Source organism: Eumetopias jubatus, unplaced genomic scaffold, assembly GCF_037043125.1.
Source record: "Eumetopias jubatus isolate StellerSeaLion01/CBP00866 unplaced genomic scaffold, mEumJub1_p1.0 scaffold_5, whole genome shotgun sequence".
NCBI classification, from domain to species: domain Eukaryota; kingdom Metazoa; phylum Chordata; class Mammalia; order Carnivora; family Otariidae; genus Eumetopias; species Eumetopias jubatus.
The window spans coordinates 79,830,717-79,858,216 of record NW_028274811.1 but is presented as its reverse complement, the minus strand read 5'-3'; the positions used below and the strand labels follow the sequence as shown (position 1 = coordinate 79,858,216).

Below are 27,500 nucleotides of genomic sequence, written 5' to 3'. Positions count from 1 at the left end.
TTTTTCAACGCAGAATGCACATTAGAATTACCTAGAGAAATTAAAAAGCACGACCTATACCAATATCCTCCTCTAAGTCAACCACATCAGGATCTCTGGAAAGAGTGCCCATTTTTTCCTTAAATTCCCAGGTGATTCTGTGAAGCCAGGGATGGGATCCACTTCTTTAAGCGCTTCCCAGGCAGTGCAATCTCTTAAGTGTCTAAGTAAATGAAGTTCAGCTAAGAACAATAATCAGTGGAGAGATTGCTTGAAGGCAATGCGGTGCGTTCATTTCTCTTCTACCATCTGTAATCAAGCCAGGTTAGTAGAGTAAGGGTAGTGTACTAGGACGGGATTGTAACACCCCAGCAGATTTTCTTTTCCCGAATCTTTTTTTATCACGCCATTCGCTTGTATTAGGCATAAAATGCGGCACCCTATATTAAGGGACATATGGAAGAACAGACCTGCAAAATGTATTTGTCTGCTCTATGGATATTGTTGAAGACTTTAATGACACATCTTGCTGCTGTCTTTCAGAAGGTATTTGGGAACAAGTTTTTCTGGTCTTATAATTAGGAACTCTAAATTTTTAATGGACTCATGAATTATGTAACTAATCAAGTTTTATTTAATGAGCTGCTAGAAAGTTTAGAGCCAAATTCTCTCCCTGAGCAGGTGTAACAGGAATTACTTTTGTATTAATTTTTCCATTTTTATCTTTGTTCTCCCTTTTCCTTTCTCACCTTATAATTTATTATTTTTATTATTATTATTTTTGCATCCATTGAGTCATCTCAACTGTCTAGGAACAAGACTAGGAGTAGATAACATTTTAAAAAGTAGCTTATGGAGCTGAGGATCAAGTATTGCATCACAAAAGTGCAAATCAACTAATGTCCTCAGTGTAAGCAAACTTGAACAGTATCAAAGTCAACCTATAAAACATGTACCTTGGGGTACCGGACTAATTCTCACATTGAAATAAAAATATGTAAGATACAGTGGACAGGCACATATACACCAGAAGAGCTGTCATTCTACATTTACGTATTTACTGCTGATGTATGGAAAGGGCCATAAAGGAGTGGTCAAGGGCGGAACATGTATTCCTCATTTGAGAAGGAAGATCATAGGAATAAAAAAAAGGTGAAGTTTCTACTTGGGGAGAACGCCCAAATTAAGCTTTAACAAGAAGGCGAATATATGGGAAGTGACGCATTTTTTCCATCAGATCATCTTTGGTATCAATGATGAGGGGAAAAAAATCTAGGTTAAGTTAGGTTTTTAAAAATAACATAACTGGAAGACATTCTAATTAATATACTTTTTTGCAAAGCACTCTGTAGTGTTTTCATGATTTGTCAATTAAATCTCTACTATGCCACTACTAAGATGCCTCAATTGCAAGTAGGCACTTTGAAGAAACGGTTCTAGAGTCTGATTATTATGCAAAGGAAAGTTATCAGGTCCTTACTAAATGGCGTTGATGGATTATGATGAAAAAAGATATGTTATAAAAGTAATTTGTAGTCACTGTAAGATGACTATTTCCATGAATACCTGGGAATCTGAGTGAAATTATTCTTTAAAAAGAAAGTTAATAGTAACCTACACTGATGGACTCATTTGCGTATGTAATTTGAGACACAGCTTTCCTCTTAGCTAGATCACCTTTTATTAAATTATTTACCTCCTGATTGATATACAGGCAAAACCCCTCTTTGAATTTTAAAAGAGAGCCTGGTTTTACACATGTATGTAAAGTCTGATTGCTGGCTTTTAATTTATATCAGCTACATAACAAAATATCATCTTCATTTTAATACAATACAGCACATTTCTTTCTGTTGAAGACATTGAGTAGTTTTCACTGTTATCTGTGGTTTGTGTAATTATTACAAAAGTTGTATACAAAACCCTGCAAATATGCAAAAATTGCAAAATACACTCTGACAGCTAATGCTCTGAAAACACTTTATTACACAAATTACATTCAGATTCTGAAAATAGTGTTCTAACAGTGTAACCATCTAAAAATAAGACATCCCCAAAACACACCAACTGAAGAAAATTAAAAAATGAATTTAAATAGAGACTCTTTTTCTTTCCCTCGTTGCAATATAATGTTAGTGATTTTAAAAAAATAGGAGATTTAGCAGCTTTGTCCTCATGTAGCACAAAGTTTCTCTTTACTGCCACAGGCTGAGAATGCTGAACAGGAAAGGCACCAAAGACAGACATTGGCAATGGAAGTGCTATTGGGAAAATACTGTGTTCAAGCAGAGAAGGGGGTTATTTACATCTACAGAAAAGTCTCGAAAATGTAAATGAGCAAACCTTCCTTCATTAAATTCGTAACGTGAGAAGAAGAGGACCGTTTCTCTAGTCTCTGTTCACATAAAGACAATGGCACTGTTATGAACGTTTAAGAAACTCCTCAACTAGAAACAGAAGCCAACTAAATCAAAACAAAGGAAATAAAACGTGTACAGTCCCACATAGACCAGTACAGTTTACAATTAAATACGCAAAACTCTAAACGTGCTAAAGGGAGAGGAATCTGGCATTCTTGGAAAATCTCATCAACCTAAATCAAAGGCCGTTTTCAGGAGGAAGAAAGTGAGGGTGCAGGCAGAGGTGCTGAATACTCCTCTTCCGATTCACTTCCATCATCCTCATCTTTCTCTTGGTCACTCCCCTCGGTGCTGAGGCGGTCAAACCCTTTCCGGCTGTAGCCCTTCCGGCTTGCAAAGAAATTTCCGAGGTTTAAGCCTCCACTGCCTTTTCCTGAAGAAAGCACACAATGACATGGAACTGAGGTAAAGTTTGCACAAATGATTCTCCATCTCCTTGTAAATTCTTAAATGATAAACAAATGAGAATTTGTAATGCCAAAGGGTAGATATTAGCAAAAAAAAACAAAAATAAAAAACGTGACAGAGTCACACATTTATTAAAATAAATAAGAAAGGGGCGCCTGGGTGGCTCAGTTAAGCATCTGCCTTGGGCTCAGGTCATGATCCCGGGGGCCTGGGATCGAGTGAGCCCTCCGTCAGGCTCTCTGCTCAGCAGGGAGTCTGCTTCCCCTTCTCCCTTTGTGCTCTCTCAAATAAATAAATAAAATCTTAAGAAAAATAAAATAGAAAAAAAGCTTCCCAGGATTATATATGTGTTTCTGTAGGATTACTTCAGATTCATTTTTCAGCTCCTGCTTTTCTCAGGCTCCCTGGAACTGGCGTCCCTCAAGGAGCTCTTCATTTCAATGACTATATGAAAAGGTCATCTACACTATGACAAGCACTGATAGGCCGACAGGAGTGACAGAAAATTTACTGAAGATGAATGAAGCCAGATAAAAGGCAGGGGAAGAGAATTAGATGATACAGAAAGGCAAAGTAGAAAAAACTGAAACTGGGAAATCTGCTGCCAGAGCCACACACTTTGGTTTTAGTTGATGGTTTGCATTCTGCACTTAACGTTGCTGTGCTGCACACGAGGAGTTTAATTTTCTGAGAAAAAATAAGAAATATCCCCTTGCTCTATAAAGGACATGAACTTGTTGACTTTGAGCCAAATGTGAAGGATTCTGAAAGGTCACACAGGCATACCTCTAAGTCTTCCGAGCACTCTTCCTGAACTTGCCTCAAGTTTGTGTTCAGAATCTGCTAGAAAAAGATGGCACATTTCAAAATGAGTCCCAATCACCCTCTTCAACCATGGGTTCAACTTTCAATACAAAATCAGGAATTCACAAGCGATTAAAAACAAGGCCTGGCTCTTGTCTGTATGCAATTCTAAGGGCAAAAAAGGCAATATATTCTTGTGATGTATCTAAGGGCCAGAGCTGGGCTTGACTCCTGCCTGTGTCTTACAGGCCGTGCAATGTCAGTAAGTTGCTTCTCTGAGTCTCAGTTTTCTCCTCAGAGAAAAGAGGTATCAATGACAATCCCTACCTTTCTGCAAGGTTTACATGGGATACTGCATGTGATGCGCTTAGAACAGTGCCTGGTACATACACAGTACATGTTCAATAAATATTAGTTAAATTAAATCACCAAGAATTTGTAATAATTTGGAAGCTCTGGTTATTATAACTTAGGAGTTTTTGTCTTACGCTTTAGTCTTTCTGTCAAGAACAGAACATGTCCTGCTTGAGAAAGCTTTGGATCCATATAGATCGTTTCTCTTTTGTATAAGACTTAACTGAAGGCAAGGACCTGAAACACTGGATATTTTCAGTCATAAAAGTGAAACAGCACTGCCCATCTCCATGAAGGATGGACATTCTTTCTTTATGGAGAGGCAGGGTTCTCAGTGGACTTTCTTTTTCCCTTTGCTCTCTCGCTCTGCACTTTTTGTCCTGGCTTCCCTGAAGGGCTACCCCCTTCAGGCTGTGGTCATGGAAGTGAGGCTCGGTGTTCTCCTATGAAGTCTCTAGCCAGGAGCACAGGCAGCATCATGAAAAAGCCAAGCAAACAGATGATGGAGGAAATGTAAGAAGAGTGGGTGTGGAGAGAAATAGGCAAGAAGGGAAGAATCTGCTAAGACGATTAGAAGGCCAACAAATCAGACCCTAAGTTCGATAAGCATGCAGGAAAGTCCTTAGTTGGCTTTGTATCCCCTGTGCCTAGCCCAGTGTCTGATGGGGAGCCGACATGCAATACCTGCTGATAAATATGGGAGGTCTTTGACGAGGGTTACTAAAAATTCTCATGGATTGGACAAGAACTATCCAGAACAAATGCTGAAAAAGGATGAGAGGCTGACCTACTTTTAGAATTAAATGTATTCAATGGAATCATATAAAACTGCAATTTTTCTAAATAAAACATGATTGAATAATGGTAATTTCATATAGTGTGACCTAGGTCTCTGCCTTCCCAACACCCTCCTGTGAACTCAGAATGCAGTGAGAGTGCCATGTCCCACGGGCTTAACAGCAAACAGGGGAGACCCAGCCTTCCTCATTCCCCAGCTACTCCTTCCAGTGTGGCTGGGTTGCCAATATCCCTGCTGCCTGCCCCCAGACCCCATGTGTTCCTGATCCTCTGTGTATTTATCACTGTACTTACCACCCTCTATTGTCACCTTTATATGTCATCTCGTTTATTATGTGTCATCTCTTCTGTGAGCTCCATTTATTTATTCAGTCATTTTTCCAACAACTATTTCTCAAACACCTAGAGCCAGGAACTGTTACTGGTGCTGAGGATACATCAGTAAACAAGCAAACGTAAGATTCTTGCTTTCAGAAGCTTCCATCTAACTCCATGAAGACAATGGCTGTGTTTGTCTTTGCCCCCTGCTCACCATAGTTCCATACCCATAACAGGGGCTCAGAAGTTCTTTTTTGAAGAGTTAACTGTATTTTTTTTTTCTGCAGAGCTTTATCGATTGCAGATGAAAAGCAAACCAGTCCTAGAAAAATTCCCTTTCACCACTTATTAAATGGAATCCTCTGTTTTTTTGTTTCTGTGTCCTTTTCTGTGTCAGGGCTTTGCCATGGGCACTGAATCCCTGTCATGGTCACCTTGGCCTGAAATAGAATCAGATGCTATTTCTTGATCAAATGCTGCCTTCCACCCTGGCCCATGGATTCCTTCCCGGATGTAGCTGTAGACTCTTGCCTTAGGACCTGGTGACCCAGCCAAGGGACTGCTCCTGAGAGGTAAGAATCTTGGGTTGGATTATTTCTTTGTTTATCTGAATGTCTTGAAAGGAATTCAGCTCCTGGGTCTTATACAGTGATGATGATTTGATAAAATACTGACTCCAGTACTGGACCCTGCCTTGTTTGGTAAAGGAAGGCTGATGGCCTAAACTGTGAACTACCAAATGATCTATTATAGAAATAGCTGGATTCCTGAGAAAGTTGAGGTTTAAGACAAGTATCCTCTATGACTTCTTAGGACTTTTATTACTCTATTACCAATGACTGTTCCTCAAAGTCATTGGTGGTATTGACTGAGCACTTACAATATGACAGAAACTGTGATAAATGCTTTATGTTTATTATTTCATTTAATCCTCACACAACCTTGTGAGTGTTTTACCCCACTTTATAGATGAGGCAACTGTGGCTTGGGGAGATTAAGTAACTTGCCCAAGGTCATGTAGCTAGGAGCTAAAGCCAGGACTAGGAAGGGAAAATATAAGTCCCAAATAACTGACCAAGATATTTTGAGGAGTGGGCCTGTTTCTAACATCAAGAATCTCCTCCTTCCTGACCCTAATTTATACTGACTATTACTTATCTACACAGTTTCATATGGAGACATTAACTGGGCTTACACCAATTGCTACAAGGCAGTATTAAAGGTTATGTTTTAATCTAACTATCCAAATTCTGAGGCTTCAGATATTTTTCTACTGTGATACTAACTATAGACAATATACGGAACATACATAATAACACCAAAAAAGGCAGAGAGTACTTAAAAAAGACACTGAAAAAAATCACGACAAAACTTTGAGGATAATCAGGCCAAACACTCTTTCAAAGGTAGGTTCCAAGTTCAAGGGGCTCATTTTACTTGCCTCCAAAGGCCTTTGATTTTTTCCACCGAATATATAAGGCAATGGCCAGCAGGACAACCACCAGAATAACCAGAAGGGTTGTAATGAGAACAATGGGCACTCCCAAGCCCGGCTCTTTGATCAGTTTCTGTTTCTCTTGCATCTTCTGCAACTCTGTGGAGGCGGGTTTGTTCTCCATTTTGGTTTCAACAACTGCCTCGGATTCTTCAGGGAAAGAAGAGTTCACAATATTCAACTGACTCAAAGATTCCAAAACCCTCCCGCCCACCACTACCCAGGCAAATCAATAACTGCTCATAGAGAACTTGCTGACATCAGTGCATGTGGGGTTCACATTTCAATATCTGAATCTACCAAGCTGCAATTACTATTGTGATTAGTACTTTCCACCCAGTGGTTTTGTACCTTTAAATTGGTTTTCTTTGATTCTGTCCTCTATTCCCTCTTGAGCTATAATTCCATAAAAAATATATCCTCCTTTTGCATTTTTTTCAAAGTTAAAATTAACAGGCAGCATGGTGCAGGGCAAAGAATTGGTGTGCACACTGGAGTCAAATGAATCTGGGCTGAAATCCCAGTTCTCCCACAGAACTAGCTGTGTAACTTTGGGCAAGTTACTTAAATGGTCTGGGCCTTAGTAACCTCATCTATAGAACTGTCATGATAAAAAAGACACCTCCTTCATAAAACTGTTGAGTAATGTTTATCTTAGAGAAGGAGCTTAGTATGTTTCCTTGAATCTTTGGTTTTTGAATCTTGTTAATGGTCAATGATTTATTGCATAGTTGCACACATTAATTCTAGGATTACAAACTGGAAAAAGAACCTTTTCAGGTTCTTTTATACAGTTCCCAGAAAGCCATGAGGGTACACAGATGCACTGTATATCATATTGTTGTTGATGAAAATAGCTTATAGAACAGTTCTCTGATATTGACCGGTATTGGGCAGATATTAGGCCTAATGTGCTTTTTGGGAACTGATATAATGAAACCATATAAGCTGCTTCAGGGATTTCAGCAACTACTGACTTGAAAATGAGGTTGAGTCTTGAGACGTTCTTGCCCTGTGGAAGCACATATGTGTACTTATACAAAAACCCTAGTGTGCAAACGCTAGAAGTTTCAACTACATGTTTGCCAAAAGGCTCACAAGGTTTCTGGAAGTTCAGTTTTTTTGGTGTGCCCTTCTGCTCTATGATACAGAGTGTATCACATGGCCTCAGGGAAATTTTGACCAAGTGGGAGGAAAATCTTTGGTTAATGTTTAATATGTATAGACACAGCTTAGTAGCTTGCTGGACATTTCTCCAAGGAAGCATTTCTCAAATTACTTAAGACACTATAAACACAATTTGTGATACACACAAATGGCAGGTCCCAGTTTTTTGCTTCCATGTTCTGAGCCAGCTTCCTTCATGGTCTCAATTCTATCTCCTGAGCACTTTGCACTGTTTCAGGCAATATCCTCATTTAATCATTACACCAAGCCTATGAGTAGGCATTATCACCATTTTACAGATGGCCTCACAGTCCTCATTTCCTTCCCTGTACTACAGTTAAGGGGAGACCATTATTTCTCTTCTTTGTCCACTGAAATGGCTCTTGAAACTTCAGCAGGAGAGAAGGAAAGGGATTGGCTTGTAGATTTAGATGGTTCATATTTAGCCTGTCTAGCTCTGTTTCCAAGAGGAATGTAAGTATGATTCTCACTCTCCCTGCCTACTAACTGTTGTGTCTTTTTCTTCATTACTGTGGGAGAGATATGCAAATTGTTCTGTTTTATTTAAGCTCCTTCTACACTTAAGTATAGGAAAATAGCAATAAATAGAGGGTAGGATTAAAAAATAGACCAAAGATGTAGATTGGCAGTCAAGAACTTGTTGCCTTGAAAGAGGGATTTGTTTCTATATGAAGGTGACTATAACTAGAGTAATTACATAGCATTTTCTGTCATTAGTGGTTTACCTACACCAAAGACAATGGCTGTACCAGCTCATATCTAGTTTCCTCTGTACGGCACAGCTAGGACTGGGCTTCAGTAAAAGGAAACAAGGACTAGAAAGCAGGTGACAGACTAAAGGAATCCGTTTAGCATTCACAGAGAGTGTGCTGAGAATGAAGTAATGAACTTGCTAAGGTACACACTCTGCACTTTAGAAATTCTTGATTTCCACACCCCTCCTGGTTCTTTGAGTGTCATCTACTAAAAATACTTGAACATTCTCACTTTTGGAACCCACTGAAGTATGCTTAGATTTTTAAAAGATACTCTACATTTTAAAGAAAGAGGGTAAAAAATTTAAATTTCCCAATCTAAAAAACAAACAAAAAAGCAATATTGGTGTTTTTTCTCAGGAACCTTTATAAGTGGAGTAAAAAGTCTGAAAAATAGTTATGATTTAAGATTCTAGGAATTTCATTCAAAGCATTAATAATTCAAAATTCTGCCACTTTTACTCTTTATCCTAAATTCTTTAATTAAAAATTAAGTTCTTTAATTTGGAACATCCCTGATGAAGGAACAGTGAAGAAGCTCTACCATTGGCCAGAACCTGGGGCTTCCGGAAGGTAGAGGGTGCCTCACATGATGTTTTCTATCACAGAAGATGCCAGTTGTATTCCACTGAAAACAAAAATGTCTTCAAACAAGCTCTTCTGGTATCCTTATAGATACTTGGAAATAAATATAATTTTGAAAAGCTGATGTATAAAAGTTTTTTTCCTTCTTTAAAGCACTGAGTTTAGAAACGGAAGCTAGGTGCATTCTTGTGTGAGCTCTCACATAGAAGCATGTGCGTGTTTCTTTCCCCTGGAGAGAAGGGAAGGCCAGAGACCAGATGGAACTGGAATAACTCAGGCAGTAAAGGAGAGACATTCTTAATACAGGAACCCAGCAACTAATACCCAGTTCATTACAGACAGAACTGAAGGCTGAAGGTTTTAGATGGCATACTAGCAAGTAACAGGAAAGTGCACATAGCACCAATGAAATTACTGTCCTTCCTTCCTTCCTCCCTCCCTCCCAATTTTTTTTCTTTAATGTAATGTGCTTTCCCTATAATCTGTTGTTCTCTATAAGGCCTAAGATACTAACTGCACTAGAGAGTTTGTTTTTATTTTATTGAGACTGATTCACCATCATCATCTTTTATTTTGGGGAGGGAGGAGTGAAGGCTATGATTTTGGTGGGACATTGGCATATCTGTTTTGTCCCTGGCAACTTTATTTGAAAATCCCTTTCCTAAGCTTCTGATCATCACAAATTCTCTTATTCCTGCCACTCCCTGTGAACATGATGCTGGCTCCGAAACACTGTTATTATTCAACAGTTATGTGACCATTCACAGTGAGGGCAAGTGTCATCAGAGGTTACTCAAAGTTGGAAATGTATAAGTCTGCTCAATCTGGGATGTTTCTCCCTTTCTTTTGTAAGCAGTAGTTTAAATTAACCTTCCAGATTTTGATAAAAGACAAACTTTTGGGGATTCAGCATGATTTGTAGTCCTTTCTATAATAAGAAAATAATCTTAAAAAAGAGAAAGAGTTAATGAGAGTCATATGGGTTCAAAGAGGACTAGAACAAACCTCATTTGTGTTTGGGTCTTCCTAGTTATTAAAATGGGACTGTCATGACAATATATTTCAATAATATTTACTATTTGAACTTCTGTGTTCTGCCACAAGGCTGGGAGGTTTTCTGACCAAATGCACTCAGTGATGTGCACTGAGGGAAGAGGAAATGGCCTGGGGAGAGCCTTGTTCATCCTTCACTGGCCAGGCAAGAAGAGATCAGTGTGGTTGAGCTGTTCTCAACAAGTCAAGCAGTATAGTCTAGGTTTTTTCTTTCTTTTTTTTTTTTTTTTTGGTGGGATTTATTTAAACAGAAATGGTTTGAGGCCACTTTAAAATCCCAGAGATTTCAGTGTAAACTTCAACCATCCCCAACCTGTAGCTCTTGGAAGAATTTATGGTAAGTGACTTGGTGGTATTCATCTCTCCTCAGTAGTGTAAGAACAATGGTTAAGAGCACGGGCTTTGGTGCCAAAAAACTGTGGTTTAAAACCTGGCTCTGCCACTTACTATCTTCGTAGTAATTCTGATCTTCAATTTCCTCATATGTAAAGTGGGGATAATAGCAATTATCACACGGTTGGTGTAAGGAGTTAACTTAGTAATTTTTGTATAGCTCATTGTGCTCCGTAAGTGAGAGCTATTACTACTAATATCTTTATTCTAGAGCAAACAACTCACCAATAATTCTATATGTAACAACCACAGAAAAAGAAAGGATCAGGAACTCTTCGATATGGGTGTGGTATGAATGCCACTTAGTAGAGTCACCTGGGTTGAATCTCTACAAATGCCAAACAATCACTGTTTATTTATTTTATAGTATTATCTTACCCCTTCAACCTTGAGCTGGCTATATTCTCTTATCTGCCTGCATAAAATCCCTAAACTCCCTCTTGGTTCTTGCTTCTTTGCATCTCTTTCCACCTGCTTTCACGAGAAAGGAAAACAAGTAAGCCTAGGGTTAGGTCTGAATATCTAGGTGAATCATTTGTAAAGCAACAAATAATGGAATCACTTTGCTACTTAAACATTAGGAGCACCTTTAGTGAGTTCTTAACTTCACATGACCATGTCAAAACCCTGCAGATAGTAGAACATGTACAAATATAAACTGATCCTAGGAAAGGGAGAAAATAATTCGACTGGGATTCCTACTAAAACCAGTGGTTGCTTACCAGTAGCTAAATTCCATTTCCCATTCCTGACAGTATTTACTAAAGCTATACTTATTTGTATATATGCATATGTATGCACACACACATAGACACATGCTCCTTATAGGTTATAAGTCTCTTGAAGTCAGGCACAGTTTGATTTCCCTTAAGCCCATTATAGTGCCTTATATTTGGATGGCCCTCAGTATGTTGGGGGCAAATGGTGCTAAGATTGGAGCTGAGGGATCAGCTCATCTTCTCAGGCCCCTATCACAGTAAGTCACTCATTTAGACTAGAGCCCACTAAGGAAGGCCTTTCCAGTATACTGGATGGTATTTTTCCACTTGCCTGAGGTTAACGTACTTCTAAAAGTGACTGACTTACTTTTTTTCTCCCTGAATGTCTCTGGCCCACTTGTTACAGAATCACTTTCTATCACCTGAAATCAGTGAATCTGAGCTCATTACTACCACTCCATTTATCAGAGAAAACAGTGGCAACATGCAGGTTTAAAAGCTCAGTACATAGTAGAAGTTATGGATAATTTACCAGATTATATTATTTTTTAGTCTGATCATTTTTCAAGTGCATTCAAGAGCCATAAAATAATTCAGCATGAATAGCTTGGGTTTCAGAGTCATAAGAGACCAACCTTTGGTTTCCTGGACCTCAATGCCAGCCTTTTTAACTGATCGATGTTCCATTTCTGTAACAACACAGCAAAGGAAAAAGAAAATCAGAATCTCCAAAAAACCTTGAAAACTTAATTTTGACATTAATTTTACTCAGTGGAAAATATTTCTTCAACTCATCAAATGCATTATCATATTACGAAAGAGTTTAAGACAAACCACTAATTAGGTGCCAGACCCGTGAATCCTGGATACAATTTAGGCAAAGCTGAAATATTTCTAAACTCTTCATATTTAAAATGAGATTTTCCTTGTGGAGTTCATAACGTATTATTTCTGAAATATCAAGTGGTTCCGTTTTCATGTGGACATCTAGACTGATAACTAATTCTGCCACGTTTTATCACCAGTCTTCTAACTCACCTAAATAGACTTGACTAGTTAGATACTAGAATGCAAATACACGAGATAACTGTGTAGCCTCTGATAGCAGTCTTACTGTTCCAAAAGGAGATTTATTATTCAGGTGCAATATGGACTACACACAAGCTTCTTCTCTTTCAAAGCTGAATGCTATACTGCAGTGCTTCTCAACTTGGGGAGCCTTTCCAAAATACACATATAATCACCCCACTCTTTTCTATAGATCTTAGAGTGGGGTCTGGCCATGTGTGTCATGAGAGCCCTCCCCAGGGGACTTGGATATGCATCTCTGTTGAGTACAGGCCACTAGGGTGGTATCAAGAGCCTTAGACCAGAATCTTAATGAGTTTAAGTATCATGCTGCTACCTATAAAATGAAGGTGCAGTCTAGATTTCTGAGGTCTTTTCTAACTTGAAAGGTATTCATTCTTTTTTTGTTTTTTAATTCTTAAAAGCCTGAGTTTAGTCCTGGAATTGGGAATCATCCATCTCTCTCTTTGCTTTCCTGTCTGCCTATACCCTCTGGTTCCTCTTTGAGGCGGTAGGTGGTGGGAGGCTACACTTGCTAGGGGAATGGAAAGCTACTGATGGAGTGGAATAGGCCATGCACACCTCTGTGCACTTAGCCTTAACTGGGTCCTTATTACAATATGGCAAAAGCTACTCTAAGGACAATTCTGAAGATCAAATTTACTTGGGCTCCAAGATCTGTAGGGTACCTGATTAAAGTTTTTGGACTCCTGATTTTACTTTTCTTCGTCATAAGTTACATTTTTTCCTTGCTGTAATTTTTACTTTTCCTTGTTATAATTAGCATTTATCTTCATCAATTCCAAATGTCCTTATTATTTCTCTGTCTAAAATTGCCTGTTGCAGCTCCTGATACCTCAAATTTACCATTCCTTTCCTTACCTCCATCTTCTATGATTTGGACCGTGCCATATTTTAAAAGCATCTCTGAACTTTGGGTTTTGCGGCCTATTAAATGCATTTATTACACTTGAATCTAGAAAGCTTATGTTTTTTAGTATGATATCAGAAGTTAGGTTAGTATACTTTTCAAGAATTAGAAATAATGTCCACATTACAATTAGAAAATCCCCAAACTAGTTGGCTTGGTCCCAACAGAGAAGCTCTTCTGTCCCCAGACATACTTTTGAATTACATGAAATAACAGTTCGGTATTTTGAAAAAACTGCAGCCTAAAGGGAAAAACGCAGGGTGCTTTCTGCTTGGGGTAATCTGTGTCTGACACGGAGGCTGGAGCTCCTCGATGCTCAGCAGCCCCTGCGAGCTGAAGAGCCACACGGGAAGTGATAGCAGTGTGGAAGCCAGTCAGCCTCTCTGCTTCGCCAAAGCTGTCATGTCCCTCTGGAACTAAGCTGGAATTAACACTGGCTTTCAGTGTAACAGACATTACTCCAGGCATCAAGAATTTCCTGTGGAGTATCTGTGGAAACAAGGGGATAACTGCCAGGAAAAAAAAAAAAAAAGCTGTTTCTCTCTACTTTTTAAAAATTAATTTAATCCCTGAAATGAAACCGAACAGCTCTTTTAACAACCGCCAATTCTATTTTGATTTCCCACTCCTATCAGTAAAAAGAGAAGGAAATGCAAAAATTTTTTTCACATGCTTTGAGGCAATAAAGCTGAGGGAAGATATAGACAGGAACACTGTCAACACCATACTTTCAGTCAAGGTGAACTTCCAGACAGTGTTGGTGTGAGCGTCTCCCACGTACACGGTCCCGTCTCCAGACGCAGCAATATCGTGAGGCATGTCAAAGTGCTGCCGAAAGAAGAACACACGGGGCGGGGGGAGGGGGGTGAGCCTCTCCTTGAATTCTTCAGGGAAAGGCAGGAAAAGAAAGCAAAGCAATAAGCCTATTAATCAAACCAAACAAACTATAATTCCATCCAAGCAGCTCTAGGCCAAGAAGAGGCACTCACTCACTTACTGGGCACTGACTCTACGACGCGTAATTCTAGCCATTGGAAAATGAGAAGGGACCCTCACCACTGACTTTCAAGTCTTTTAAAATTGAACATTTATAAGATTATTGTTTTCCAGTTTTGCTTACTCGGTGTTCCATTATCCACCTATTTATTTCTATTTTTGCCTTCATGTTTCTGTTTTCTTTTAATCACTATCCCATTTGCCTGTTTTAATCTACACAAGTAAAAAAAAAGACCAAGTATTAATTTTTATTATTATTCATCGAGGGGAATAACAATAACAATAATAATAATACTTCCCATCCTATATGCTTCCTGAAAAACCATTTATACGTTTCTGATGAGAAGAGTCACTTCAAAGATTCAGGGCATTCAGACTATTTCTGAAGTGCACTCCAGGAGAGATGCAGCAGTATGGGGATTGTTACTGCCCAGGCTTGCAGTATTTTCAGTCAGCAAAGGGAAACAAATTGAGTGTTACCTCCAAGTACATCCTGGGTTTTATTTATTTATTTCTTTTACCTACTTTAGATATTCAGTGTTTCAATATGTCTTTCTTCCTGCCATATTTCCATTTCAAATCACGGCCCTCTCAGTCATGAGGACACAAGAGATAGGGGGTACTTTCTGTGACTTTCTCGTGGTCACCAAACTAGTTCCTGGAAAAGCAGCCTTAAAATGTTGTGCTGTTGCCATTTCTGTGTGGCAACCAAAGCTTTCAAAGGTGCCACTTGGTCACCAGTTGGCAGGACATAGATGATTTTTTTTCACTGTTGAGGCTAAGAGGCCCGTCTTAGAATACAGTTATCAAAAAAATATGACCAGTGCGTATGAACAGGAGCACATCCTGACTCTGGTCCTCTCAGGTGGCATCTGCCCACTCTGGTGTGCTGAGTACAAAGGGCACTAATAAGGCAAAACACTGTTCTTAGCTCACTTTAGGCAGGGCAGAATACCCGCTCTGGAGATACTATTATGCTTGGAAAGTCATCAACAGTTTGTCACATTGAAAAGAAAAATGAGACAGCCATGCCAAGGAGGCTCATTCCTTCATACTATCAAATGAGCTGTGACAAATGTGCATGAGAACAGAAAGCGAGAAATCAAAATGTTGCCTTGTTGATCTCACAAGCCAGTCATTAAATGTTCATCTTTATTTTGGGTTCAGCTAATAGGTGGCAACAGGCTTGCAAATTATAGGCAGTTCCTCTTCTATACCAAAATATGTTCTTAGAAACCGCTTTGCAAAACATATTCTTGTGAAGTGCTTCATATTTTCTGATAGGAAAAATAATATAATGGAACAAAGGTGAGGGGGGAAATGTGTGAACTATTCATTGGCTAAGGATTTTGCTTTAAATAAATCACAATATGTCATCAATTCAAGGCTACAATAACAATAAACCTCTATCTGTGGTCCTCAAATGGATCCAAGGAGCCAAGGGTTCTGCTGGAAATACTCTGTGACCATTAGGGGGCTCAGGAGGCGGAGAGTGGATAGGACTTTGGGACCTCTATTCCTACTGCAATCAGAAGGATTCAACTGTAATCTTTTTAATGAACTTTTATACTCCTTTGTGTCATTTGAAACAGAAAATCAAATTGTAAGCTTTAGGATTAAGCTTGAGGATCTCAGAGTTGAATGAATTTAAAGATCTTCCAATCCAGGCTTTGTAAACTCTTCTGAGGTTTCTTCTCTCTTCTGTTGAGGTACCCCTCCCTAACAAAGTCAAACTGACAAGAAAAAGAATGACACTGCCCAGGGCAACCTGCTCTCAAAATCTTATATTTTGTCTTAAAAATTCATAAGGGATTTGTATTCTCAGTATCATAATTATGTTTGCTTTAACACCACATAATGTTTAAACTTAACATTAAGTCAAATAGTTCTCTAAGAAGTTGCACCAAGTTATGTTGTAGTTTAATGTATCCCGTGGTGTACCAATGTGCACCTCAGGGGATTAAAAGGTTAAACACATTCTAGGGTCTAAAGACTTGCTTATAAGATCCAGGTGTGCTACTTACTATGTAGCTTTGGATAAATAATTTCACTTATGTGAAACTTTGAGCCCAAATACTGTCAAATACTGTAAATTTTATATTTATTTTTTATTCATTTGAGACATAGAGATAGATAGAGAGAGAGAGAGAGAGAGAGAGAGAGAGTATGAGCAGGGGGAGAGGCGGAGGGAGAGGGAGAAACAGACTCCCCGCTGAGCCAGGAGCCCGATGCGGGGCTCGATCCAGGACCTTGGGATCATGACCTGAGCCGAAGGCAGATGCTCAACGACTGAGCCATCCAGGCGCCCCAAATATTGTAAATTTTAATCTCCATTGTTAAGGCTGGAGAAACAACATAAATCTGGGCTTACTGTTTTTTCCTTTTCTTTTTGGATTGGAGTGGCAGGGATCATTCCCTTCCATATGAGCTGCCTTGCAAAAGAAAGAAGACAAAAAAAATGCAAGCCTGAAGGGTGTGTATGCAAGCAGATGGATGATAGGGACTATAGTCTCTCTTGTGATTATGGGGAGAAGAAAGTGGGAGGTAACTGTGTATCTTTTGCCCTCATACCTTTCTGAAACCACTTGACACAACCATCCTTCTTATTGTCCTGTCTCAGCCTCCCTGCATAGACATAAAAATGGAGCTCATATGTTCAGGCACAAACTTTTCTGAAGAATGTAACAGAAGAAGGAGAACTGAAGTACACAAGGAAGTAAGTGGTGGACAGGCACACACAAAGCTGCAGACACATTATGTAAAACTTGACTTTTGATTTGAAGGAAGAATCTCTTCTTACATAGGAATCAATATACCATATGATTTCCTTCAAACCAATTTAATCTTTGTGATGATAATGTAATTAAATGGCAATTCTGAGAGATTCATAAACTGATTTTCGTTTACTCAAATCAACACAGAACAAATTTCTATATTTTGGTGTAATATCAATTCTTGTTTATTGAAGGGAAAAGCAAATTTCACCTCGGAGTTCGGCTCTCTTTTTAAGTTTGCCGTACTGACTTACATATTGTGACTTACTCATTGTCCAATGTCTGGTGAATGCTAATGTTTAGGCATAATGCTTTCTGAGGTTTTCATTTCATGGCTGTTCATATGAGAGTAAGGTTTTTATGAGAATAAGACTCATTTAGAATTTAGTTTCTTACATAGCACACAGTTTTGCTTTCTTGATGCATATCTGAATTAAAAGTTAATATCCTTGGTTGACGCAGTATATTATTATTAAAAGAAAAATCAAGGCAAACACCACACTAATAAAAAGCGAAGACCTGAAAGATAGGTCTCTTACTGTATCAATAGACACAAGGAAGTTAAAACTCAGAGGGGCAAAATAATGAAGATCAGATAATCAGTAAGGATCTGAAACACTACTGAGGTAAAATATATATTATCAATGTAATGAATTTCTTTCTGAAGGGCTACTATCATTAGATATTTGATTCCTCACTGCTTTTCAGGTGAGATAGTGTGAAAAGTCCTATTTGTTGTGTATGAATAAAAACTTATGAAAAAAAAAAGGGAATTTGTACTGCAATCTTTCGTTCAGACTCAGCTTGGTTCAGTTCAGATCCTGTAACTTTTGCTAGAACTCCATCTGAGGGCGAGGCTGTGTAGGCTCTGTCCTGTTCTGTTCACCATCATATCCTTAGAATCTAGCATGGTGCCTGACATGGGGCAGAAACTTAATAACTATCTCTAGAATGAATTTTGATCAATCCCAGCCTAGCTGTCAGTATTCTAACAGACAAATTTCTCAAATATTGAGGCATTTTGAAGTTTTTTTTAATATAGCAAATTTGTTATTTGAAAGAATACTGTTATGAGTATGGAGATAGAGTTTGTCCAGTGCTTCATGATAGTTGCACTTTGATCCAAGTAAAGCCAATACATCTTTACATGTTTTGGAAAAAATAACTCTTATTTGCAGCATTGTAGCAGGCTGAATATTCTAAAAGCAGCCATTGTATGTGCAGGCAGTGTATGTGAACATTCTGATCATTCTGGCAGTGTATGCAGGCAGTGTATGTGAACATTCTGATCATTCTGGCAGTCCAGTCACATTGCAGAGAAGGTACACTGAAGAGACGGAAGGGCGATGGGCATGGCGAACCAGTCAGGGTGTTTGTAAAAAGCACTATTAGAATAAGCAGTGGTAAACCATTTGTGAAGTCACAATTAGCCTTTAGTCTCTGTCCTAAACCAAGCCTAGAGGACTTGAATAAATTCCAGAAAGTGCTATTTTCAAGTCTTGTTGCTCAATGCAGTAACAGCATACAAAAAGCAAACAAGATTTCTGTTGGATCTAAGAGAATTGCAAAAGTACAATTTAACATACTGTGGTATCCTCTCTACTTGGATGAAAGCAGGAAAAGACTTTTTTTTTTTTTTTGGTATTTTAACTACAGTGAATTTCAACCTGCTTTGGTGTGCAAAGTCTACTAAGAACCTTAGAAATGCATACAGTGTTACTTTGCATCTGAAGAAACTAAGAACAGACAAGGATATTTATTCTAAATAAAACATAGTAATAGGAAACTCCTAAAAACATAGTTAAGAAAGTTATCACACCTCCTTAAAGTTTTTAAAAATCATTCAACTACAAATTGAATGCCAAGATTCTTATTTTAGTTTATTCTCATGACAACGGATACCTAGGCAATTTATGTGAATACCTTGCGCACCGGCTTGAAGACATCTATAATTTCCCCACTGGAAAAGTTCATCACAAATCCCTGTACAGGTTCTTGGTCCCCAAAGAAAGGCTTCCCATTCACCGCAAAGAGCAAACCTGTGACAATACACCCAGTTAAACTTTTTTTAAAATATGGAGAAGACTGGCCTTCAAATATATGCATGTACATTACACAAACAATTGACTTCAGGTGGTCAGCCTAGTCCCTACAATTGAAAACAAAAGTAGAAAATAAAATACTAAGCAAATTTATCTTGAATAATAAGAACAGGGGCAAACAAGTTAGTTAAGGCCCTAACTTCCTTATAATAGGAAAACCAGGAACTGCAAGGCCTTTTCCACTTAGGAAGCCAGTAGAAACCGGGAATACACAGTGATATAGATACAGAGACATACAGTTATCACAGACATCCTAGTGATAACCTTTAAGTCGGTCATTGTGGGATATCAGATCTTTTAAAAAGTAAGTACTATATGCTATCGCTACAAGGAGAGGCAAGAGAAAAATACCCAAAGGCAGCAAGTGAAGTTACGGGAGAAACGTAATAATGTGAGTTTAAACAATTGAAGTTCGAAAATGTGAGATGCACACTTCAGATTATCAAAGACTTATTTTTTCCTAATTAAAAAAATTAGACCATCTTTTTTAATATTAATTCCATGAACACTTTGTATAGCAAAATTACATTTCTTAATGTAGTAGTGCTTATTCAAAATAAGAGAAACCGTGATGTTTGGGTGAAATAAACACTTCAGATGATTGAATATTATGTTTTAAAGAATTAAAACACAATAAAATATACATCGCACTGAACCGCTAAGATCTTTTCATCTTTTTTTTAACGGATTTCAGGAAAAGGTTCTTTAGCATATCATATGCTAAAGACTAAGAAAAAAATCAACATATCAGCATCAGTTATTATTGTGCAATATTGCAGAGGGAATTCCAATTATAATACACTTTGTCTTTGCTTATATTCTGTTTTTAACCAGATTTTCTCTCATATTCTCTCTTAATATTTTTCTCCTATTTGATTTATTTTTAGTCACCATGAACTTGATCACCCTCCTTATTAAGTGAATGGTCTTGCCAAATTTATTCATTAACGTATGAAGTAAAAACCAACATGAGAATTTCTTTTTCACTGACATTAATGAGAGTCTTTTATTATTTTCTTACTTGTTCCTTGTGGAAGCCAAACTTGCTCCTTAATCTGGTCACCTGAGTCTCTTTACTCCATTTCCTAAATACATTGGGGCATGCTTGGGAAGATAGCAGGCATATGCAACTTTAATAGTATAAGAAATGTAAACATAATAGTGATGACTACAAATAGTCAAAGCTACTTTAATAGAGGTACACATATATTTATGAAATATATTGTAAAAATTATATAGACATTTTAGAAATATATTTTTAGTTGTTCAGTATTCATGATTTAAAGAAAGCATAAGCAAGTTATTTTGTAATATGAATCAACTGGAGCTTATTTTATGAATTAATATTATTTTTCTGATTTTCTTCAAGTCCAGAAAATCTATTTTGAAAAGGAGAAAAAAAATTCTGGATTTTATTGGTCATTTATCTTGGCATTTAAGCCATTAAGTAAGCCTCACTTACTTTACAGATTTACCTTAAAAAAAAACAAACTTGGCCACTGCTTTTTTAAAAAATGTGAAGCAGAAGTATTTTGAATACTGTACTGATTTTATCGCACACCATCTGTTGATGATGTGTAAAGACACAATCTTAATCACTTAATAACTACAGCAAATGATCCCAATTAAGGAAAAATGAAAATCCATATTTGGGAACAATTTTTGAATCCATTACAAACAGTTAAGTTTGAGTGCTTTCTTATTTCTGTATAAAGAACAGGGTCACATGAGTTGAAAATGATCTACAAGGCACTAACAGTTTTAAAAGAGTTCAAGATCTGATCTATGAAGCATCTTCAATCCCTTAATAAGAAAAATAATTCATAAAAAAAGCACATTAAGATAAGAAAAATAATTTGTAAGGATAGAGTATATAGCATGACAAAAAACAAAAAATAAAGATGAAGTACCTGGTATGTATGAAATGGCAAACACATTTCTTCCAAATGATGCATGCTTAATCTCTCGCACAAATTCTTTGGTGTCAGTTTTAAAACACTGGATTCGGCCATTTTCCCTGTCTGCCACGCATAATTGGCCCAGATGAGGCACCAGAGCCAAGCTGTGAGGAACATTGAACTGGCCTGGTTTAGGATTGCTCCTAGAAGACTCTACAGAACAAAGAAAAACATCAGATACACAATTTGTAAAATCACCCAAAGTCTGACTTTAAAGTTTTCTAATGTTTCCAAGTCCATGGTAGTAAACCATTAAATATCTGGGGGACCAAGGGAAAAATAAGGTAAAGCAGTTTATAAGTTTATAATATCTCTTGCCCACAAACACATTATGGATTTTCTCCCTATTTTGACAAAGTTTTTGGTTGAAGCATTCTTTTTTCCTCTCACAAGACTCTGTGTGTGTGTGTGTGTGTGTGTGTGTGTGTGTGTGTGTGTGTGTGTGTGTGTGTGTGTGTGTGTGTAAGAAAATTGCCAAATAGATGCATACAGAGGCCCTGCTTTTCCCACTGCAGGGGACAATTACATCCAACAGTTACATCCAGTCGCTAGTTCCTAGTGTAACTGGCTATGAATAACAATTAGAGATCAAGAGTCAGATTGCGTACCTTCTCCCCACTGTGTGATGAACTCTCCAGTTGGTGAAAACTGCACAATCCGACTGTTGCAGTAACCGTCTGATACGTAGATGGTTCCAGTGTCTGGGTCTACAGCGACATCGGTGGGTTGACAAAAGTGATTCTGGTCACTGCCTGGTTGCATGCTCCTTCCCAGGATTAACAGAGGGCCGCCTTTACTGTTTGGATCCAGTTTGAACACCTTTTTAAACAAGGAACAAAAGTCTTACCCACTCTGCATGGTTATTATGGGTACACCCCTGCCTGACATAGACCACTTTCACAGGCAATTAGAGTGTAAGCTCCCAGAGGTTTATTTAGAAGATACTTGGTAGAACTGCATGGGACTCTAAAAATCATCTGGTCTGATTCCTTCATTCTTTAAGGGAGGCCCTTAGAGATTAAGTGATCTGCTCAAGGTCATCCAGGTAATTAGCAGTGAATGGAGACTAGTGGTGAACGGATGTCTTGTTTCCCCCACGTCACACTTTTTTGTCTCTCCTCGGCTAATAGTACAACGCTCTCCAGGTAATACATGAGCAATAACTGTTTATGGAGATGATGTTTGAAGGCTCTTATAGTTATGTCTTCTGAGTTCCAGGTTGTTTTTTTTTTCTCCTAGTTTTCATACTTCTTTGCCACCTTTTCATAAAATGGATATTAAAGCTCATTTTTTGAGGGGAAGACCTTATGGCTATTCTGTGATGGAAATAGAACTTCCTTTAAAAACAACAAAAATGTGATGTTTTAAATATAAACATGGATGTACCTGAAGATCTTGCCTGGATTTATAGAAGATTAAAGTGGTTTAAGGAAAAACAACAACAACATAAAACACAAGTGATAAAACAGAACCAAGACCTGGGAATACAGAAAAGAAAAGCAAATGTGGAGAGCCAAGAAGGGTGGGAAGGCCCATACAGTTGTTACAGTGAAGTCTCACATCTGGCCCTAAGCTTCCTGCCACCCCAACATAGAAGGGTGACTTGATTATTTAAATATTAGCTTTTCCTAGCCCTGAGTTCTACAGGAAAAATTTCAGATGTGGCAGTTCCATTTTCTTGTTATCAACTTCCTGCGTGACAGAAAAAGACCCAGACAGCTCTAGAGCAATTCAAAAGCATATCTCCATTAAGTTCTATTTGAATCCCTGCCAAATGGAAGCTTACCTGATGCAGAGCCACGTCTGTGACCCAGTAATTTCCATCTTTATCTACACTCAAGCCATGGGGCAAATAAAATCTGCAAAATAAAAACAATGGTCTTAATTATATAATTACTCCCAAAGCATACACGAGAAGAATTTTTTTGCTAATTAATCTGTAAAGGTAATATAAATTTATGAATTGATAAACATGTACCTGCATTACTAAAGCCCAACATAAATTAAATGAAAATACCTGTTAAAATAGAAACCTCCTTTTGACATGTCTTTTTTTAAAGCACACTTTTTTAATTTAAATTCAATTAGCCAACATATAGTACATCATTAGTTTCAGATGTAGAGTTTAATAATTCATCAGTTGCGTATAACACCCAGTGCTCATTACATCATGTGCCCTCCTTAATGCCCATCACCCCTGGGATGTACCCCATCTCCCCGCCCCTCCTTTTGACATACCTTAAGTGGTATTTATTTAATCTTTGAAAAATGTATAAATGGAGCCTACAATCAATTACAAGTATTTGTCACAAAGTATGGTATATTAAACAACACAAATAATATCAATTTAAAAACAAGTTCAAAGATCATAAATATTAACATTTTAGAAATTGTATAAAGCAAACTGTCTAGAAAAATATAAATGGATTTTATAGTTTGAATAGTTTAAATATGCTTCAAGGTAATGTAAGCTGTGTTAATATAAAATATTAAATATAGGACTTGAAAGCTTTCAGAGTGCCTCCTAAAGACAGTGAAACCCAAAGAAAACACCTTCCAGCATACAAGCTCACCTAAGCAAAGTGAAGTGATATGCTGGATAATCACTGGAGAAGGTTAATCTCTTTAACAAATCAATTGGGATAATCTGGGTAAGAGAACTAACGGGAAACTAATGTAGACAGAGGCTCACAGGCTTAAGGAACTTAGAATTAACAAACACACGGGCAATATCTTAATGTGGTTGTGGTCAAATGACATCTGACAAACCACAAGCTGTTTGTCAGCTTCTAGCCTTAACCATGGTGGTGACACCACAGACTTTTTTTTTCATGAGCCAAGACCGTAACACCGTGAGCGTGACTAATGAACTGAACTAGATCTGTGTTTTGGTGACTGAATGTGAGGGTTATGACTTGCTTTCGACACAGACACCCCACTGCCGGCCAGGTTCATTTGGCAGCTGTTTCTCCGCCTTCCTCTGATGCCTTTCTGGAAAGAGAATGCTTCTGATTCATGGGTACAGCACCAAGGAGACAGGCTCAAACCCACTAAGTGGTAGAGCTGCTATTAGGATTTGGCCCCTGACTCGCCATCTTAGAATCCTATTAAAAAAAAACCAACCCTAATTATTACCATCCTCATAAGCAGCTGCGCTCAGAATGGATGGCTCCCTGGCTTTTCCTGTGCCTAAGCAGATGGAACAGGGTGTAGTTCCTGAAGCTGCCAGGTTAAAATGGTTGAGGACACTCTGTAAGCAGGTGCCCCTTCCCTTCAATGACCATGAACATCAGCCAATATTTTTTTTGGCTGCCAAATGTCATCTAGGAATAAGACCAAATAATAAGTCTTTCAAAGCCAAATTACCTATGCATGCTAAGGAAAGCTAAAAATGACATTTGTTTAGTTTTCACTTTGAGATAGCAAGAAAGAAGCCTTTTTTCTTAATGTTGATTACTTGATGATTTTGGTTATGTGAATTTAATGCTGAAAAAAAATTTTTTTAATCTTCAGATCCACGCTGACCAGCAACTCACTTCATTAGCCATGTGTATCAATGGTGCTATCAAGTTTGAGTACCTATTAGAATCACCTGGGAGCTATAAAATTAGCTTTTGACGCCTGGGTCCCATCCCAGACTAAATCTCAATCTGGGTTTTTGAAGCTTCCCAGGTGATTCTAATTTCAGTTAGGGTTTAGAACCATCTCTTTAGAAAATGGAAGATGGGGAGGAGGCCCGATTAGTCTCCTGCTTTCTTAAGCCACGCTTTTTCACCAGCTACCGTACGATACACCCTTTCCAGGACCAGAGCCAGTGCCCCACTTTAACAAACAAGCCTTAATAACCACAGAAATAATTTCACTCACAGATTTTTTCCACTGGACTGGAGTACCGCAGCATTATTTGGATCTATGACAAGAATAGTGTCTTCTTCAATTGGCCCGAGTCCTCTTTGCTGGTAAACAAACATGCTATCAAAAGAGCTAAAAAAGAAAAAAAAAGGGCATTAGAATGGAAAACAAGCCAATGAGAAACGGCAATGAACTTGAGAAATGCAGACCATTCACTTGAGGTTCAAAATACAGAATCAAGAGAAGAACTTAAACTTTGTTGTCCTTCACATTTCTCTCTTTGATTCCATCTATGTAATATATACATATACATATATATACCAGTATATATATAATGGTAGTTACATATATACCATCGGCCCATAGAACCGTGCTGCTCAGAGTGGTCAGCGGAGCGAACTGCCTGGAGATGCAAGGTCTCACACCCACCAAATCTGACATCTGTCCTTTCACAAGATCCCCAGGTGATTCATATTCACATGAGAGTTTAAGAAATACTACCAAGAACGCTTAATTATTTTTTTCCAAAGCTCCGCAAAGTATTTTAAATCCATAGCTATTTTCTTTCAAACTACAAAAGAAAGCATAATTTATTTTAACTTACACTAATAAGGAAAGTATAAATGATAGCAGAAGGGGTAGTGATCAAAAATATGTTTGCTGTTGTATCTGTCATAGGTATAACATGCAGATACACAGTACAAGGACAGAGGATGTAATGCTCAAAATATTTTAAAAATAAAAAACATAATTGATTCTTGAAATAAGAATATGCTCAGAAACATGAGACTGCCATAAAACAACTATTCTATAAGTACAAAATGGACTATATAATAATATAAAAACTAAAACTAATATGACAATTGCTGCTTTTTAACTCTGTATCTCCCAGGTTATAAAATATTATGAACATACATGTTAATATATATTTTTTCCATTTATATTTCTATATGAATTGCTAGTAATATATTTCCCTAAGTTGACAATTATCACAGATACTGTACTTCTTTCGATTCCTGTTTAGGAAATTATTTGGGTAAGTGACAAAGATAAAATCTTGTAACCTAATCTTATGTAACAGAGAGATAAATACACAGAACACCAAGAGATCAATTTATATTTTAAAAAACAGAGAACTCGGGCGCCTGGGTGGCTCAGTCACTAAGTGTCTGCCTTCGGCTCCTGGTCATGATCTCAGGGTCCTGGAATCGAGCCCCGCATCGGGCTCCCTGCTCCGCGGGAAGCCTGCTTCTCCCTCTCCCACTCCCCCCGCTTGTGTTCCTGCTCTCTCGTTATCTCTCTCTCTGTCAAAAAAAACAAAAACAAAAACAAACAAAAAACAAAAAAAAACAGAGAACTGGATCAGCACAGAGTTGAGTCATACGCATGCGTGTGTCTATATAAAAATATACATAATATATTTATATTTTGCCAAAGTCAATGGATGATCAATGAATATTTCTGTAACAGAATTTCCTTTATAGAATCAGACAAAGCCGTTCAAAAAACTATTACTATTTTGTAGTTCAACTGTATAAGCAAGAGAAGAATCTGAGTAATAATAAATACTTATGGAGATAATATTTGCAATTTGGAAAGGCAAAAGAATGATCAAATCTGTCTCATACCTATTGATTGGATTGTAGAACTTATGCAGGGTCCCAGTAGATGAATAAAAATTTCAAAATTACATTCTCTTGCCATTAAAAATACACATCATACAATTATTTGAGTTTCTTGACTGTTACAGTCCTTTGGGAACATTTTTCATGAAAGATAACAATAAGTCCCTGAAGTAGTTCTTATTAATGATGCATTCAATTGAAAACAAAATATTGATTCAGCATTGTCAACCTAAAACTTAAGTAATACTGTTCATATATGCTATTATGTGTAGTTAAAAACCACACAGCAGTCCCTAGGGAAAACAAAAAATACCCGAGTTTATGAAACAGAAATAACATCACTAACAAAGCAGATTTCAGAAGATATTCATGGGATCATTATTAAATGGAAATGTGAAATTTTATTAGAACCAATGTAAGAGTATACAAGGTCTTATTAAATCATGGGAGATTGATAAAGAGTAAATATGATGTAACTCTTTAAAACTACGAAAACTGAAAAGAGTTTATCCTATATCTGAAACTCTATTTTCAATATGAATTTCTTACTAAAAAACATCCTAAGTATTCTAGAAAACAACGACCCTGGGTTCAACCACCAATGTTCGCTTTTTTGCCAACGCGTCTGTGATATCGGATAACGTACGTTCTGCATGTCTAAGACTCATTATACACTAGAAGGTTCACATTCATGTGTAATAATCTCCTCAGTTATTGTCTATTTTCAGGCTTATGTTATATTCCTCATTCTCCAAGAACGTTGCAGTGCTTTATAATGGCACAATGGCAATCTAGATAATGTGAGTTTTACCTTCCCTGTAAGGAGTTAGATTAAAATCTGTTTCCTCTTTCTTTGAAATTTTGAGATAACTGTGGATTCACATGCAGTTGCAAGAAATAATACAGAGAGGTTTCTCAAAGGTAG

The 27,500-nt window shown here is 37.7% G+C and overlaps 2 protein-coding genes across 8 annotated transcripts in view; one reads left to right on the top strand and one right to left on the bottom strand.

The window, feature by feature from the left end:
• Positions 1–17,088, top strand: part of GIN1 (gypsy retrotransposon integrase 1) — a 66,052-nt gene extending 48,964 nt beyond the window's left edge. For 3 of the 5 annotated variants that reach the window (XR_003609084.2, XR_003609085.2, XM_028102712.2), the window contains one exon: positions 5,479–9,219. Coding sequence is in view for 1 of the 5 variants with exons in the window: in XM_028102712.2 (XP_027958513.1) it covers positions 5,479–5,498 (20 nt within the window). In the remaining 4 variants the exon portion in view is untranslated. Of the gene's footprint in view, positions 1–5,478; positions 9,220–16,884 lie in introns of those variants that run through there. The other 2 variants (XR_003609082.2, XR_003609083.2) reach the window with 2 other exon arrangements.
• PAM (peptidylglycine alpha-amidating monooxygenase) overlaps positions 1,824–27,500 on the bottom strand; it is a 277,506-nt gene continuing 251,829 nt past the window's right edge. For 2 of the 3 annotated variants that reach the window (XM_088023413.1, XM_088023414.1), the window contains exons 16-24: positions 24,966–25,082; positions 22,885–22,957; positions 21,707–21,917; positions 21,051–21,251; positions 18,962–19,077; positions 13,997–14,096; positions 11,905–11,958; positions 6,523–6,726; positions 1,824–2,772 (exon numbers count right to left, since the gene is read on the bottom strand). In XM_088023413.1, the coding sequence (XP_087879539.1) occupies positions 2,591–2,772; positions 6,523–6,726; positions 11,905–11,958; positions 13,997–14,096; positions 18,962–19,077; positions 21,051–21,251; positions 21,707–21,917; positions 22,885–22,957; positions 24,966–25,082 (1,258 nt within the window). In that variant the 3' untranslated portion in view covers positions 1,824–2,590. Of the gene's footprint in view, positions 2,773–3,593; positions 3,651–6,522; positions 6,727–11,904; positions 11,959–13,996; positions 14,097–18,961; positions 19,078–21,050; positions 21,252–21,706; positions 21,918–22,884; positions 22,958–24,965; positions 25,083–27,500 lie in introns of all 3 variants that reach the window. The other variant, XM_088023415.1, reaches the window with a different exon arrangement.